This window comes from Lissotriton vulgaris, chromosome 1_2 (genome assembly GCF_964263255.1).
Source record: "Lissotriton vulgaris chromosome 1_2, aLisVul1.2, whole genome shotgun sequence".
Taxonomy (NCBI): domain Eukaryota; kingdom Metazoa; phylum Chordata; class Amphibia; order Caudata; family Salamandridae; genus Lissotriton; species Lissotriton vulgaris.
Genome location: NC_141686.1, coordinates 28,124,679 through 28,138,425, shown reverse-complemented (window position 1 = coordinate 28,138,425; position 13,747 = coordinate 28,124,679). Strand labels below are relative to the sequence as shown.

General features: G+C 43.2%; 1 protein-coding gene across 4 annotated transcripts in view; it reads right to left on the bottom strand.

The window, feature by feature from the left end:
• Positions 1-13,747, bottom strand: part of PPARA (peroxisome proliferator activated receptor alpha) — a 300,306-nt gene that overhangs the window by 146,637 nt on the left and 139,922 nt on the right. For all 4 annotated transcript variants that reach the window (XM_086952755.1, XM_086952758.1, XM_086952756.1 and 1 more), the window contains exon 3: positions 441-680. In XM_086952755.1, the coding sequence (XP_086808881.1) occupies positions 441-648 (208 nt within the window). In that variant the 5' untranslated portion in view covers positions 649-680. The remainder of the gene's footprint in view (positions 1-440; positions 681-13,747) is intronic.

Below are 13,747 nucleotides of genomic sequence, written 5' to 3'. Positions count from 1 at the left end.
GGGCAAGTATCAAAATTGCTGGGTAAGGAGAAAAGACCGCAGGAAAGTGACCAGTGGGCTAGAATGTTAAAAAAGAAAACATCCTCAGGGAGAAAGAAAGATTCATGAGTGCCTTGACAGCCATGGGAGCTAGAAGGACTATTGTCACTTAAATGTGTGCAACATCTTGGACTTAAACTTTTGTGTACATCAGCATTTCAACCCCAGCGGTTCTTCTTTCTAGCCTTTTGCCATCAATTTAATTGAAATTATAGCGTTGTGACAACAAAAAACGACTCCCATATATGTCTCATATTTTAAATATTCAACAGAGATTAATCCTATAAGTAATTTTGGTATTCAGCAACAAAATCTCAATTTATTTGCATCTGGTATGACATGACACAATATACACTGTATGTTTATTTTTTCCTTTGTTTTGCAGAGTTGGCATCTCTTACCTGTAAAGTCTGTAATTGCAGATCCATTGGACCCCGGGCCATTTCCCATACATTGGGATTCTGAAACACTGAATGCCCCAGAGCTGTCATCTTCTATCGATTGAGAAAGGTCTCCCAGATCCTGTAGGATCTCACCAGATAGAGGACTACCAAGATCATCCTCCTCCAAAGTATTTACGGGACAGAAGAGTCCGTCTGCATCTGCCATCTTGGCGGTGAGGGCTTGACACGGTCATTTGACTGGCACAGGCATATGAGGAGAAGGAAGAATAGTAAACCTTAAATCAAACAATCAATTTGTGCATATCCATATTACAGAGTAAATCATAAACTTTGACCTTTGTGTTGTTAACGGTTCTAAGATACAGTCACCTGCTTTGTTCACCTGTTTGTTCCATAAAACTACAATGTATTCCATAAGGATTGATTACAGAAAAATGAGGGTGGCATGCTTTAAATATTAAAAAATATTGGTAATGCATGACATGCTTTCTTACATTTCTGAAAGCTAGCTCCACAAGCCTAGATACCCAGCAGGCATGCTACCTGGTTTCACACCATGTAAATGTAAATTGATCCTTGTATAGCGCACTATTCACCCGCAAGGGTCTCAAGGCGCTTGTACGAATACCGCTGTGGAACCCATCCTGGCTTTCCCTGTGAGGCGTCCACTCCTGGGCACCCCCAAGGTGGAGGCCAGGCATTCTTAGCGTTGTGGGGGCCGTTGTGGAGATTAAGCAAGCTATTAGCCAGAGTTGCAGAGTGGGACTCCATGATTGGAATAGGCACCGAGGCGAGAATTATCAGGTCCGTGGCATTTTTGAGCCCAAGACCCGCTGAGGCGGGGAATTGAACCCTGGTACCGGGCTAGACCTCTGCATCAGGGTCTGCCGCTCTAACCATTGAGCCACACTTCTCCACATTAGTCATTTCCCGCAGCAAATCAATTAAAAAAACTGTTTATTATGGAGCCACCTCAATTATGCTCAAAGAAGTATATTCCAGAGACTTCAAAGTGGAGTGGAATGATGCAAGTGGAGTTTAAAGAACATTTACGTTCCACACAATGGTTCTCTACTCCGATTTAGGAAGCTCTTAAAAACTTTTCTGTTCTCCAAAACCGGTTAGTTTCTGCCTTGGGACTCTGTTTTTGTTCTGTCAGTTAGCGCCAAGAAACCTCTGGTGTTAATACGCTTAAAAAGTTTCATTTAACATAACATAACACAATTTGATCCAACCCAACTCCTTCATTGACACAAAAAGACAGAGTAGTTTGGATCCCGTTTTGCCAATCTTATCTTTGCCCCAGAGCCCATTGTATTAAACTGGCTACGTCAGCACAGCTATTCCCTTTCTGAATGATTAATGTAAAACCTATGCCCAAAGCACAGTAGAAACCTACATGAATTCTAAAACATGAACATGCTTTGTGGCCATAGTAACAACGACCAGAAACTTGCTGCTGGCCAGTAGGAAGTTGAAAACCTATGGAACTAGGAATACAGAGGACCTAATCAGAGCAAGGAAATGGGCAGCAGATGAATACCAACTGGTGGAACACCATATGCCATTTAAGTAGAATATACCTGCAAACCAAATGTTTAACCCAAACACCTAGCCTTAGTAGCAAGTCAAGTTCGCGCTATATAAAAGTCTGTAAAAAAAAAAGTAGAGCATCCGGAGAAAGGTCGAAGGATGCAACTACTGATAGCAGTCTGTTGGTAGAATGGAAGTGCTGCTTTAAATCATCCCAGTCGCACCTCAAACAGACCATTTACATAAGTGTGGGGCCATATCAAACAACCCTTCACCGCTTTAGATGCCTGGCTTACCACTCCAGCCAGTTCCTATTGTGTGTGAAGCCTTTGTTTTCTGAAACCACTTACCCGAACACCATTATGTTTATGAAGCATGAAGCTAGCTGAAGTCTGAAGCATTTTTTTTATGAAACCACTCCTTTCAACGCCTACTTGCTTCAGAAGACTAAGGCCCAAGAATGACTGGCCTGGGTTTTTTTTCTGATCGAAATTACAAGTGATGCAGAATTTATCACACCCAGTAAAATCCAGATGCAATAAGTCAGTTTCCCATGCACACATTTCACCAGGTCAAAACTGTTGAAATTTATCAGAGAAGAAAGTCCCATTAATTATTTGGATATATTGGATTTTGATGCAAAAAGTACCAAAATCAACAAAATTCCACAATAAAATCCTATGTCCAGGGGTTTGGAATTTAATGTGTATGACAGATAGCCTATCCCATAGGGATTATTTGTGGAAACTCTGGGATAGGTGCTATATGGCATACAATAATGGAAATAAAGTCTGTTTCCCATAGATACATTACACCAGGTCAAAACTGCTGAAATTTATTGGAGAAGAAAGTCTAATTAATTATTTGGATCTGTGGATTTTGGTGCAAAAAGTGCCAAAATCAACAATATTCCCAAGTAAAATCCTATGCCCAGGGGTTTGGAATTTAATGTGTATAATAGATAGAACCTATCCCATAGGGATTATTAGTGGAAATTCTGGGATAGTTGCTATCCGGAGTACACATTAAATTCCAAACCCCTGGGCATAGGATTTTACTTGATGCAATAAATAATTCAACACACTCAGGCACAGAGTATTATGCCTAAACATCTGCAACCTGACTTGTAATTCCTACCAGCTTCCACAGTCCTATGCCTAGTCTCCATTGCCCCTCGTCTATCGGAGCGTTTACGTCAAACAAATGCTACTCTATTCTTTCAGCTAGCTGCACTAACCAGATCTTTCCCTCTGCTTATGCAGCCCTAAACATTAATATTCATCTCCTTTTATTATTGATGAATCAACTAATGATAATGCTCTCCACTGCCTGTCATTACTCACAGTCTTAAGTCCAGTGGTTAATTTGATCCGGTGTTCTGCACCAGCACTTAATCATCAACACTGGGGCTTGTAACAGTCATTCACATGGTGGCACTGTCAGTCTAATTTAAAGATGGGCACATCAACAGTTGTTTATTAATCCCATATACATAAAAAATTACTTTTGACTGCCACCCAAACCATTCTTATAGCTTTGGGGCCTGAAATAGGCTGACTTGTCACAACTGTAGGAGTATGATGGTTAGAAGTTGGACTAGTAATGCCATTGGCAGCCCTAGGAGAGGTAATGTGTGGTTAAAGCTCCAGTTGCCTCCTGTCAACAGCCCAAGCACGTATATATTTTTACAAATTAAGCACTGCTTACATCAAGAGATAATATTCTCCATTGTCCTTGCTTAATAGTACAAGCCACTCAAATGCAGATGAAGTGATGCAAGTCAAGTGCAGAACCTCCCACTTTGCAATCTCTGAAAATCCACGCCCCTTTCCTCCTATGCAGCAAAATTGCAGCACTCTGGATATGGCCTGAAAGCCCATAGATTGATTAATTTATTTGTCTGTCAATCACTTTTATATAGCGACAGCACCGACAGGTAGGAGATAGCTTTACATATAACACCAATGAGTAACGATTACATAAAACGGCTCTTAAAAAAATAACAGAATAAACATGGTAACATTTTGCCTTGAGAATGTTTATGAAGTTAGGATTAAAAAGGAGAGGTTAGAAAATTGATGGACAGATGATGGATGATTAAAATAGAGAAGTAGTCCCGAGAGAAGGGTATTCTGATGGTGGAACAACAGCATCAATTAACAAGGACAAAAACAAGGTGTTAGACATTCAGCAACACCAGAGTAATTGAGTAGCAGAACTGTAGGGGTAGGATGTATATAGCAAATGGTGGTCTAACTAGTTTGATTTAGTCTTCAGGTGCTTACGAAAAGACATTAGGGAGGGTAGTTTTCAGTCCACTGGAATTGAATTCCATAGGAGCAAGGCGGCCTCTGAGACAGACTGATACAGAGTATAAGTAGTTTTGACGGCAAGGGGTTGGAATAGTAAATTATTTTTGATTCTAGATTTTCTGTCACTGTCCTACTGTTTGAGCAAGGAAGCAAGATAGAGAACTGAAGGCAATAGTTTTATATGCCAGACATCCCAATTTGAAATTCATTCTGGCTTCAGGAAACAACTTAAAACACTTCTGTTCAGAGAAGCACTGATCACCGTCTAAACCGCCACATCGCTGTAGGACTTCTTGATCTGTCCACAACTTCCGGTCTCGCCTCCAAAAGCGCTTAGAGACCTGTTGGTGATTAGTGCTATACAAATAAAAATACAAATACAAAATACAAATACAAGAGGAAGCTAGTGCAATTCAGTGCAGCCGGGAGAATCGATTTTAGTGGCAGGAGAGCATTCTGGGGATTCTGGCAAGTAGCACATTGCCAAAGTGAATCCTAGATAGTATGCAGGGATCTGCTGCCGATTAAAAAAGTGGAGAAAAGAGATGTTTAATCTTTAATGCATGGGCGTAGAGGTTAGCTGATTTGGCCATTTTGTTGACATGGAGACTTTTTGTGAAATTTGTGTCTGGGGCAAATTAAAGAAAAGCAACTATAGGGGTAGAGCTCCAGGAAAAATGAAGATAGATTCAGATTATTGATTACGTGTGGTGTGAAAGATTTCTTAAAGTTTGGGGAGAAAAGGATGGATTGTTTATTTTTTCATATTTAGTGGAGGCAGTTCTCAATCATCCTCAATCAGATAATCAGAAGTTTGTAATTGTCATTAACAGCAGAGTTTTACTTAGACCATCATCTGCATATTAGTGAATAAATAACTCAGTGGAATTGAATAGATGAAATAAAAGCTGCATGTATAAATTAAAAAGAGGGGGGGGTTAAGTTGTAACCTTGGCAGTACAAGTACAAAATGCTGCAAAACCAGCATTTTGTACTTGTACCGCCTTCGTTTGAGCCCCTGTGTGGGTATCAAAGGACCAAGCTCCTTCCATTCAGTGTGCTACTTCATACATTACCGAAGGGTACTGTGTGAATGTAGTTCCCCCTCATGAGGTTTAATAAATCTTGTATTTTCTATTCCAGTTTCTGTGCCAACTTCTATTCTATGGTCTGAGGACTCTGTGCAGAGAAGGGAGAACCCCTAGCACAGGTAGGCCTTGCTGAGGCCCATCACCACAAATTGGCGTTTCCAACGCTGGGCTCATCGGCGACTCGGATGCCCGAAAGACTGGTCGAAACGAAGGATTGGAATCTCGCTTTGAACGCGATCGCTGCCTGAGGAGACTCGAGTCATGACAACCACAGCGTTTTTCCTTTCTTTGTGATCTGACCATCCAGGTGGTGCCGGTTCTCGACTGAGATCTATTCTGTTGATTCGCCGTGCAGTTACCATTTGGTCGATTTGAGAACTTGGCAGTTGGAACCTGGACACCATTTGATTGGTAAGAGTCGTTCTGCGGCACTTGCTGTTGGTTTTTGATGCCTTGGATTGGTAAGGTAGTTTAGTAACACTTACTGTGGCTTTTGATTTGAATGATTGGCCAATATTTGTATTTGTATGTATGCAATATATAAATTGCAATTTATATAGGCAGGTAATGAGGAGATTTTTCTCTATTTGAATTTGTTTGAATGGCGCAACGTACGAAGAGTACCTTAAGCGCTACTTTGATTATAATACTGCATATTTTGCACTATTTTTGGCATGCCTGTTTCTAGCACACTTCGTAGGATTTGTTGCTTTTGTAGAGGTACCAGTTTGAGACTCGAAGCAAAACCGCCCCTCCAGCCCCCCCCCCGGAGGGGAAGCCTAATTGGGACATGTATATTAAGTATGTTATTTCTTCTATAATGTGCAGCACGTTATGGAATAAATACACTTGTAAGGATCCTGAGTTGCGTTGGCCTATGCATGGGTCATTTGATTTGCGAAAGATTCAGTATGTGGAACAATGTATGTTTAATGACTAGGCAAGATATGTTTGACTGTGGGAGAATGTGGGAGAAAGAAGTGCGTGAACGAATGAAGCATGAGCAAGCCTTGATTGAAAAAGAACAGCGAAAGAACATTTATGCGAAAGCATTAGAGTTAAAAAACAAGGAAACAAAAGAACTAAAAGAGAGAGAGGATAGGGAGCGCCATTTACAGGTAACTGGCCAATACGCTGTTAGGCAACCCCTTTATCCTATCCTTAATAAACCGCAAGATGATTTGTTATTAGATCGTTCTCCACCTCCGTATATTTTCCCTTCCGCTCCTCATAAGTCCGATGAGGAATGTTCTACAGATCAGGATAAAGCGCAAGAAACTCGTTCTATGTTGCCACTGAGCGTTCTGCTGAGCTTAGATCTGCTGCTCGCAAAGCCGCCCGTAATACTGCTTCTGCCTCTGAACTTTTAGATGACATGAAGAATTGGCAGGAAAGGGAGCAAGTATATTTTACAGAGGTGTTTGCCACAGAAGTAGTTGAACGGTTTAGGAAACATTCTGAGGAATTGGAGCCTGTTGATATAGCAAATGATTGTAAGCAAATGCGTGACGGTCATTTTCTCTTTTCTCAGGTGGCTGACTCTATCAGGCGTTTGGTTAAATTACGTGCTGAGGCAGTCCGTTTGCGAGAGGAGAAAAAGGCAGCAGACGCAGCTGCACAAACATCTCAGACCAGCGTGGCACAAGCTTCTATCTTCGGAACAGATAAGACTATGATAGTTCATGCAAAACCTATGCGGGAAGCAGCGCCTTTGTATGTTCCTCCAAGAGGCGAGGGAACAGATGATGATAAAATTCTGCTGATTCGAAGGGTTACTTTATTTATAATTGGGTCTATACTCCTTGGAATAGAGCGGATGTTATGGCCCTTAAAAATGCATTGCCTGATCCGCGCAAAAATCCAGCAGCTTTTTATGAGGAAGTTGAGGATGCTATGAGCTCTTGTACCATGACTTTGCCTGATATTGATTTGTTTTTCGGATTGATATTGCCGCCTGACATGTGGAGAACTGTGCGTAAAGTTGATGATCATGCAACTTTTGGGGCATTATGGAAAGAGTTAGAACAAATGGATGTAGAGCGGGAGCCTGCACAGAAACCGTGTAAATTGATTTTAGATCTCCCTACAGCTATATTAGTTACGTTAAAGAGTCAAGTCAAGTCAAGTCAAATAATTTATATAGCGCGCTACATACCCAGAGGGTCTCAAGGCGCTAGAGGAAGGGAGTGGAATTACTTATCCAATATCCAAGTTGCTTTCTGAATGCTGGGTGGTTCTGAGTGAGGCGAAGGTGAGTGGGAAGTGAGTTCCAGGTTTTAGCTGCCAGGTAGGAGAAGGATCTTCCTCCCATGGTGGTTTTGTTGATGCGAGGTACGTCAGCAAGGGCTTGGTTGGAGGAGCGTAGTTGACGGGAGGGGGTGTAGAAGGAAAGTCGTGTGTTGAGGCATTCAGGTCCAAGTTCGTAGAGTGCTTTGTGTGCGTGGGTTAGGAGGCGGAATGTTATCCTCTTATTGACGGGGAGCCAGTGGAGGTTTTTCAGGTGACTCGAAATGTGGTCGTTATGCGGGATGTCTAGTATGAGTCTGGCTGATGCGTTCTGGATGCGTTGGAGTTTTTCTGAAGTTTTGAGGTGGTACCGGCGTATAGGGTGTTACCGTAGTCCAGGCGGCTCGTGACCAGTGCGTGGGTGACCGTTTTTCTAGTTTCGGTGGGGAGCCAGCGAAATGTTTTTTTGAGCATGCGAAGAATGTTGAAGCAGGATGATGAGACGGCGTTGACTTGTCTGTTCATCGAGAGTGAGGAGTCCAGGATGACGCCCAGGTTCCGTGCGTGGTCCGTCTGGATGGGTGCTTTGAGGAGGCATTCCACAATTTTAGTGGCCAGTCATTGACAGATGACACTGGTAGGCATCTGTTTGACGATAAGTATGTCGCAAACCTTTTGCCAGGAATAGGTGGTCGCCTAAAGGCCAGTGAGAGTTAATGGACTACCTCTTCTCCGGTTTCTCTTTTGACAATGGCTCAGTATTATGAACGCCAGGAATTAGAAGCGAAGGGTAATGAGGCTAAAAAGACTCAAGAGTTGAAAACAAAGGTTATGTTGGCTTAGGCTTATGGTCCACCTTCTAGAGGTAATGGTAGAGGTGGACGTGGATCTTTTGGTTCATCCTTTACTTCCTTTACTCGTTTGAATTTGTCTGTTGACCAGTGTACGTACTGCTAGAAATGTGGACATTGGATTTCTGATTGTCCAGTGCTGCGTGCTCAGCAGTGTCCACGTGGTCGGGACAAATGAGAAGTCGTTCAGGATATCCAGGGCCTAGAGGAAGCACGAATGATCGTGCTAGGTTTGATGCTAATACACGTGGGCAGGATGGGTTTAACACTTTTGATAGAAGAAACCAATATCAAATGTCCGACTATGTGCCGTCTGATTTTCAAGATTCTGCTCATGCGTAGGATTGCCTAGGATGGGGTAAAGAATCAGTTGAAGTTCCAGTAGATCAGAGGGTCCCTATGTTACAGCACATGTTTTGGGTTCTACTGATCAGTTTCTGGTTGATACAGGAGGTACTCGTAGCGCCTTATCTAAACAATTGGTTCCAAGGGCTCCCCTGCCTGGCGCAACCATTACATCGATAGGGTTCGATGGAACGCCTTCCCTTAGCCCACTGTCACAACCACTTGCATTCCATGTTGATAGGTTTACTGCTCCATGTCCGTTTTTGCTCTCTCCGAACACACCAGACAATATTGTGGGTCTTGATATGCTCAAGTATTTCAGGGCTACGATACGATGTTCTCCTGAAGGAGTGCGTGTTATTTTGAATGACAACTACCCCATGACTGAGAGACCTTGTTTGGTTAAAGAAGATACTGCATTAGCTTCACTCCCTAGTGCTTTGTGGGCTACTTCAGACAATGGTTATTCCACCAGTCCATATTAGTGTCAAGGAGGACGCTTCATTGCTGCGCTTGCCTCAATATAAAATTGCTCAGGAAGGCGAAGAAGCACTCATTCGCATTGTCCATCTTTTGATTAAAGTGGGGTTTGTGGAGGAAGTCCCTTACAATGTTTGTAACAGTCCTATTCTGCCCATTTTGAAAAAGGATACCGATACTAGGATTTACAGATTCATTATTGATTCGCGAGAAGTTAATAAGATTTTAGTACCACAATATCCAGTGGTTTCTGACATAACAACACTACTTACTTTGGTTCCGCCGACAGCTACTACATTTAGCGTGATTGATTTGAAGAATGCTTTCTTCTCGATCCCATTTCATCCTGACAGCCGATATTTGTTTGGTTTCACTTTAAATAATCAATCATACAGATTTTGTAGAATTCCTCAAGGGTACACTGAGAGTCCTAGTATCTATAGCCAAGCACTGAAAAGACAACTTGATTCTTTCATCTTACCTAAAGGGGTGGCTCTCATTTAATATGTCGATGACATCTTTTTGGCAGCCGATACGCCTAAACTATATGAAGAGTATACTTTGTCTTTGCTTTCTTTTCTTTCTACACAGCATCATAAAGTGTCACGAAAGAAATTGCAATATTGTAGACTGAAGGTACCCTACTTAGGTCACCTTCTGTCTAAGGAGGGCCGTGCACTTACACCAGATCGCATTCAACCAATTTTAGACACACCAGTACCTTCTACTCAGAAACATGTCCGTGCATTCATTGGTCTGACCTCGTTTTGTAGGCAATGGATATTAGGGTTTTCTCACATTGTCAAACCCTTGCTAGCACTTTTGACGAAAGATACTCCAATGCCCCTCCTATGGACAGATGAATGTGAGAATGTTTTTCGACAGTTACGTCAAGCTCTTTGTTCTGCACCAGTGTTAGGCATTCCAGATTACACAAAGCCTTTTACACTGTATGTACACGAAAAAGATGGATGTGCATTGTCAGTTCTAGCACAAACACACGGTGACAAGCAGCGTCCCTGTGCATATTTTTCAGCCGACCTGGATACTGTTGCTCATGCATTGCCTGGTTGTTTTCATTCAGTTGCAGCAACAGCTGTGTCCATACGTCAGAGTGAAGGGATAGTTTTGTCACACAAACTTGGTGCAAGTACCCCATGCAGTAGATGCCCTTTTGAATCAGACCAACGCACAACACGTAACTAGTGCTCGCCTGACAAGATATGAATTGACACTGTTAGCACCTCATATTACCTTGAAGAGATGCGCGACACTGAACCCAGCCCCTTTGTTGCCATATCCTGCGACCCAGTCTCAGTCAAAGGAGCCTCACAATTGTATATTCCTTACTGAGGAACAGACAGAGGGTCTCATCGATTTGCAAGATACGCCCCTTCCAGATGTAGATGGGGAACTATGGGTTGATGTGTCCTGTTTGAAGTTGCCAGATGGTACGACCTCAGCTGCATATGCAATTACGACACTTCAGACAGTAGTGGAAACAGCTTGCATACCACAGAAGTCAGCTCAAGCAGCTGAACTAATAGCTCTGACACGAGCATGTGAACTTAGCACTGACTTGCGTGTGAACATCTATACAGACAGCCGCTATGCTTTTGGAGTGGCCCATGATTTTGGCCTGCTTTGGAAGGAAAGAGGCTTTTTTTAATCCCACTGGATGCAGATAATGCATGGAGAATTAGTGCATAACCTTTTGACTGCACTGACATATCCGAAGAAGATAGCGATTGTGAAGTGTAGCGCACACAAGAAAGTGACTGACAAGATAGGACAAAGTAATGCTTTTGCTGATCGCGTAGCTCGTGAGACTGCAATGCAACGAAGCACTACTTCCATGTACGTAGTGAAGTCTCAAGCTGAGCAATGGCATGATGTTAGAGAAAAAGTACTAGATGTACAGAGATCAGCTTCTGTAGCAGAACTTGAGCAATGGTCTAAAGAAGGAATATTGGACGATGAGGGCTGTTGGCGCAACAAAGACATGGATAGATGGAAATTGCCTGCAGCCTATTTACAAACTATGGTTCAAATGGCACATGGGCTGGCACATGTTGGAGCTCTAGCAATAACGACATTGCTTACGCAAGTTTGGGAGCATCCTGAAATTGCCAGCACAGCTAAAAGAGTAGTACAGTCTTGTGTGATCTGTTGGCAGTATAATCCTGGAAAAGGGACACAAACTCCTACAGGAGGGTTTGCTACACCGATTGCACCTTTTGAAGTCTTGCAGATGGATTACATCCAACTTGAACGGTTGCAATAATCTGAAATACGTCCTAGTGGTGGTATGTGCCTTCAGTAAATGGATAGAAGCATACCCTACAAAGGATAATATAGCTCTCACTACAGCGAAGGTGCTTCTTAAGGAGTTTTTCCCTAGATACGGTATTTGTAAACTTTTGTGTTGTGACAACGGACCTAATTTTATTGAGCAAGTTGTTGAGCATGTCCTGAAAGGATTAGGGATCAAGCAGAAATTCCATGCAGTCTTCCACCCGCAATCAGCAGGATTAGTGGAGAGGTACAACGCTACTTTGAAATGGAAGTTGGCGAAAATACTGGCTTCCACGTCTTTGAAGTGGCAAGATGCACTACCATTGGCATTGTTGTCCATAAGATCGGTGCCACATTCACGATCTGGCCTTACCCCATATGAAGTGGTCTTTGGGAGACCAATGAACATTTGGGGAGTTCCCAAGCCACGCCCCATACATGATGTTCCATGTGTTCTGATGAATGATTATTTGGCACAGTTAACTGACAGTTTGATCTCTATTCATCGACAGGTTCGAGAAGCTCTTCCTGACAGATCTACAGGTGAGGTTCATGAACTCCGTCCTGGCGACCACATGATGGTCAAGGTCTACAACAGATGGAACAGCTTGGAGCCGAGGTGGCGAGGACCAGAGCAAGTAAATGTAAATGTAAATGTAAATGTACAGGAATTTATATAGCGCAAATCACCAACCGGTTTCTAAGCGCTTGCTTAGGGAACCCGTCCTGGTATTCCCCTGTGAGATAACCCCCGGCAGGGTATCCGCAAGGTGAAAGCCAGGCATCCCGCCGCGAGGGGCCGTTGTGGAGATTAAGCAAGCTATTGCCCAGAGTCGCAGAGTGTGAACCCGTGAATCGATTAGGCACCGGAGCGAGAATTGTCGAGTCCATGGACATTTTAGGACTCAAGACCTCACCGACCCGGGAATTGAACCCTGGTCCCGGGCTGACCTCTGCTTCCAGGTCTGCCTCCTCTAACCAGTGAGCCACACTTTTCCAAGTCCATAGTACTCACTGCAAGAGAGTACTACCTACCTTGGTGGAACCTGCTGTGTTGACCGACCATCAAGAGATTCTGGAGACGGAGAAAGGTCAAGCTATCTCACCTGACGAATCTGCGGAAGTCTTCCCGGACCACACGATCGCTGGAGAATCCCGATATCAGCTGAGACCAAGGAAAGAATCTGCTTTGCCGAAAAAGACTGGTTGAGCTACCGCCCTGGGTTAGTGAAACAGAATGCCGATGTGGCAAGGGGCGGGAGATCAGTCCTGCGTAGTGTAGTGACACCCGTCTTGGCCCGGTGTGAAGAAATTAACGGCTGCCCAGGGATAAGAGCTCCAACGATTGTTTCAACGAGTTAGTAGAAAGATCAATTATCGCTGTTGCTAAAATGCATAACAAAAGAATCATTTGTGCTGTAGGGTTTGTTGTTGCTCTGGTGGTTATGTCAATAATCACCTGGTTTGTTGAGAAAGTGGCTCCTGCTCGACAGCTTTTTGTTGCCACTACTCCAGTACCAGTGGAACACCACTACTTTACACTTCCCTACCATGAGCAGAAGCATCGACAATCCTACCTCAATAATACCTTCATCCAGATGTTGCATCATACACATAATGCCACGAATACCACCAACTGTTGGGTATGTGGGATGATTCCTGCCCACCAGAAGAAGGGAGGAACACCTTCCATTCCTCTTCCCTTCTCTCACAATGGTTCTTGTCAAGCTTAGTATGCGCTTTTGTTTGTATCTGGAAAGCCTTCAGTAGGCGGGATTAACTTTTGTCTGAATAAAGTATGCTATCAAGATACAGATGGTTATCCTCAAGCTAAAGGGACTAAATGGTAATGGGAAGAGTATCAACCTGACAATAGTTCGACACCATATGTCTTCACAAATATGAGAGCTATTCAGACCAATGGACTATTTGTGATTTCTGTTACCAGAGCTAAAGCAGATTTGTGTATTAGTAGTGTGGGGAGAATTCCAGTAGGAAGGCGTGAGTGTACAGTGGTACTGACTATTGAAGGTGCCAATAATAGCAGTTTTACAGCCTCGCATAATACTTACTTCGTGTGTGGCAATAAGGGATATTATCAACTACCTGTTGGGTGGTCAGGGATTTGCTATGTGTGCTTTATTTTGCCCCCTGTGTTTCTGGCACCTGCA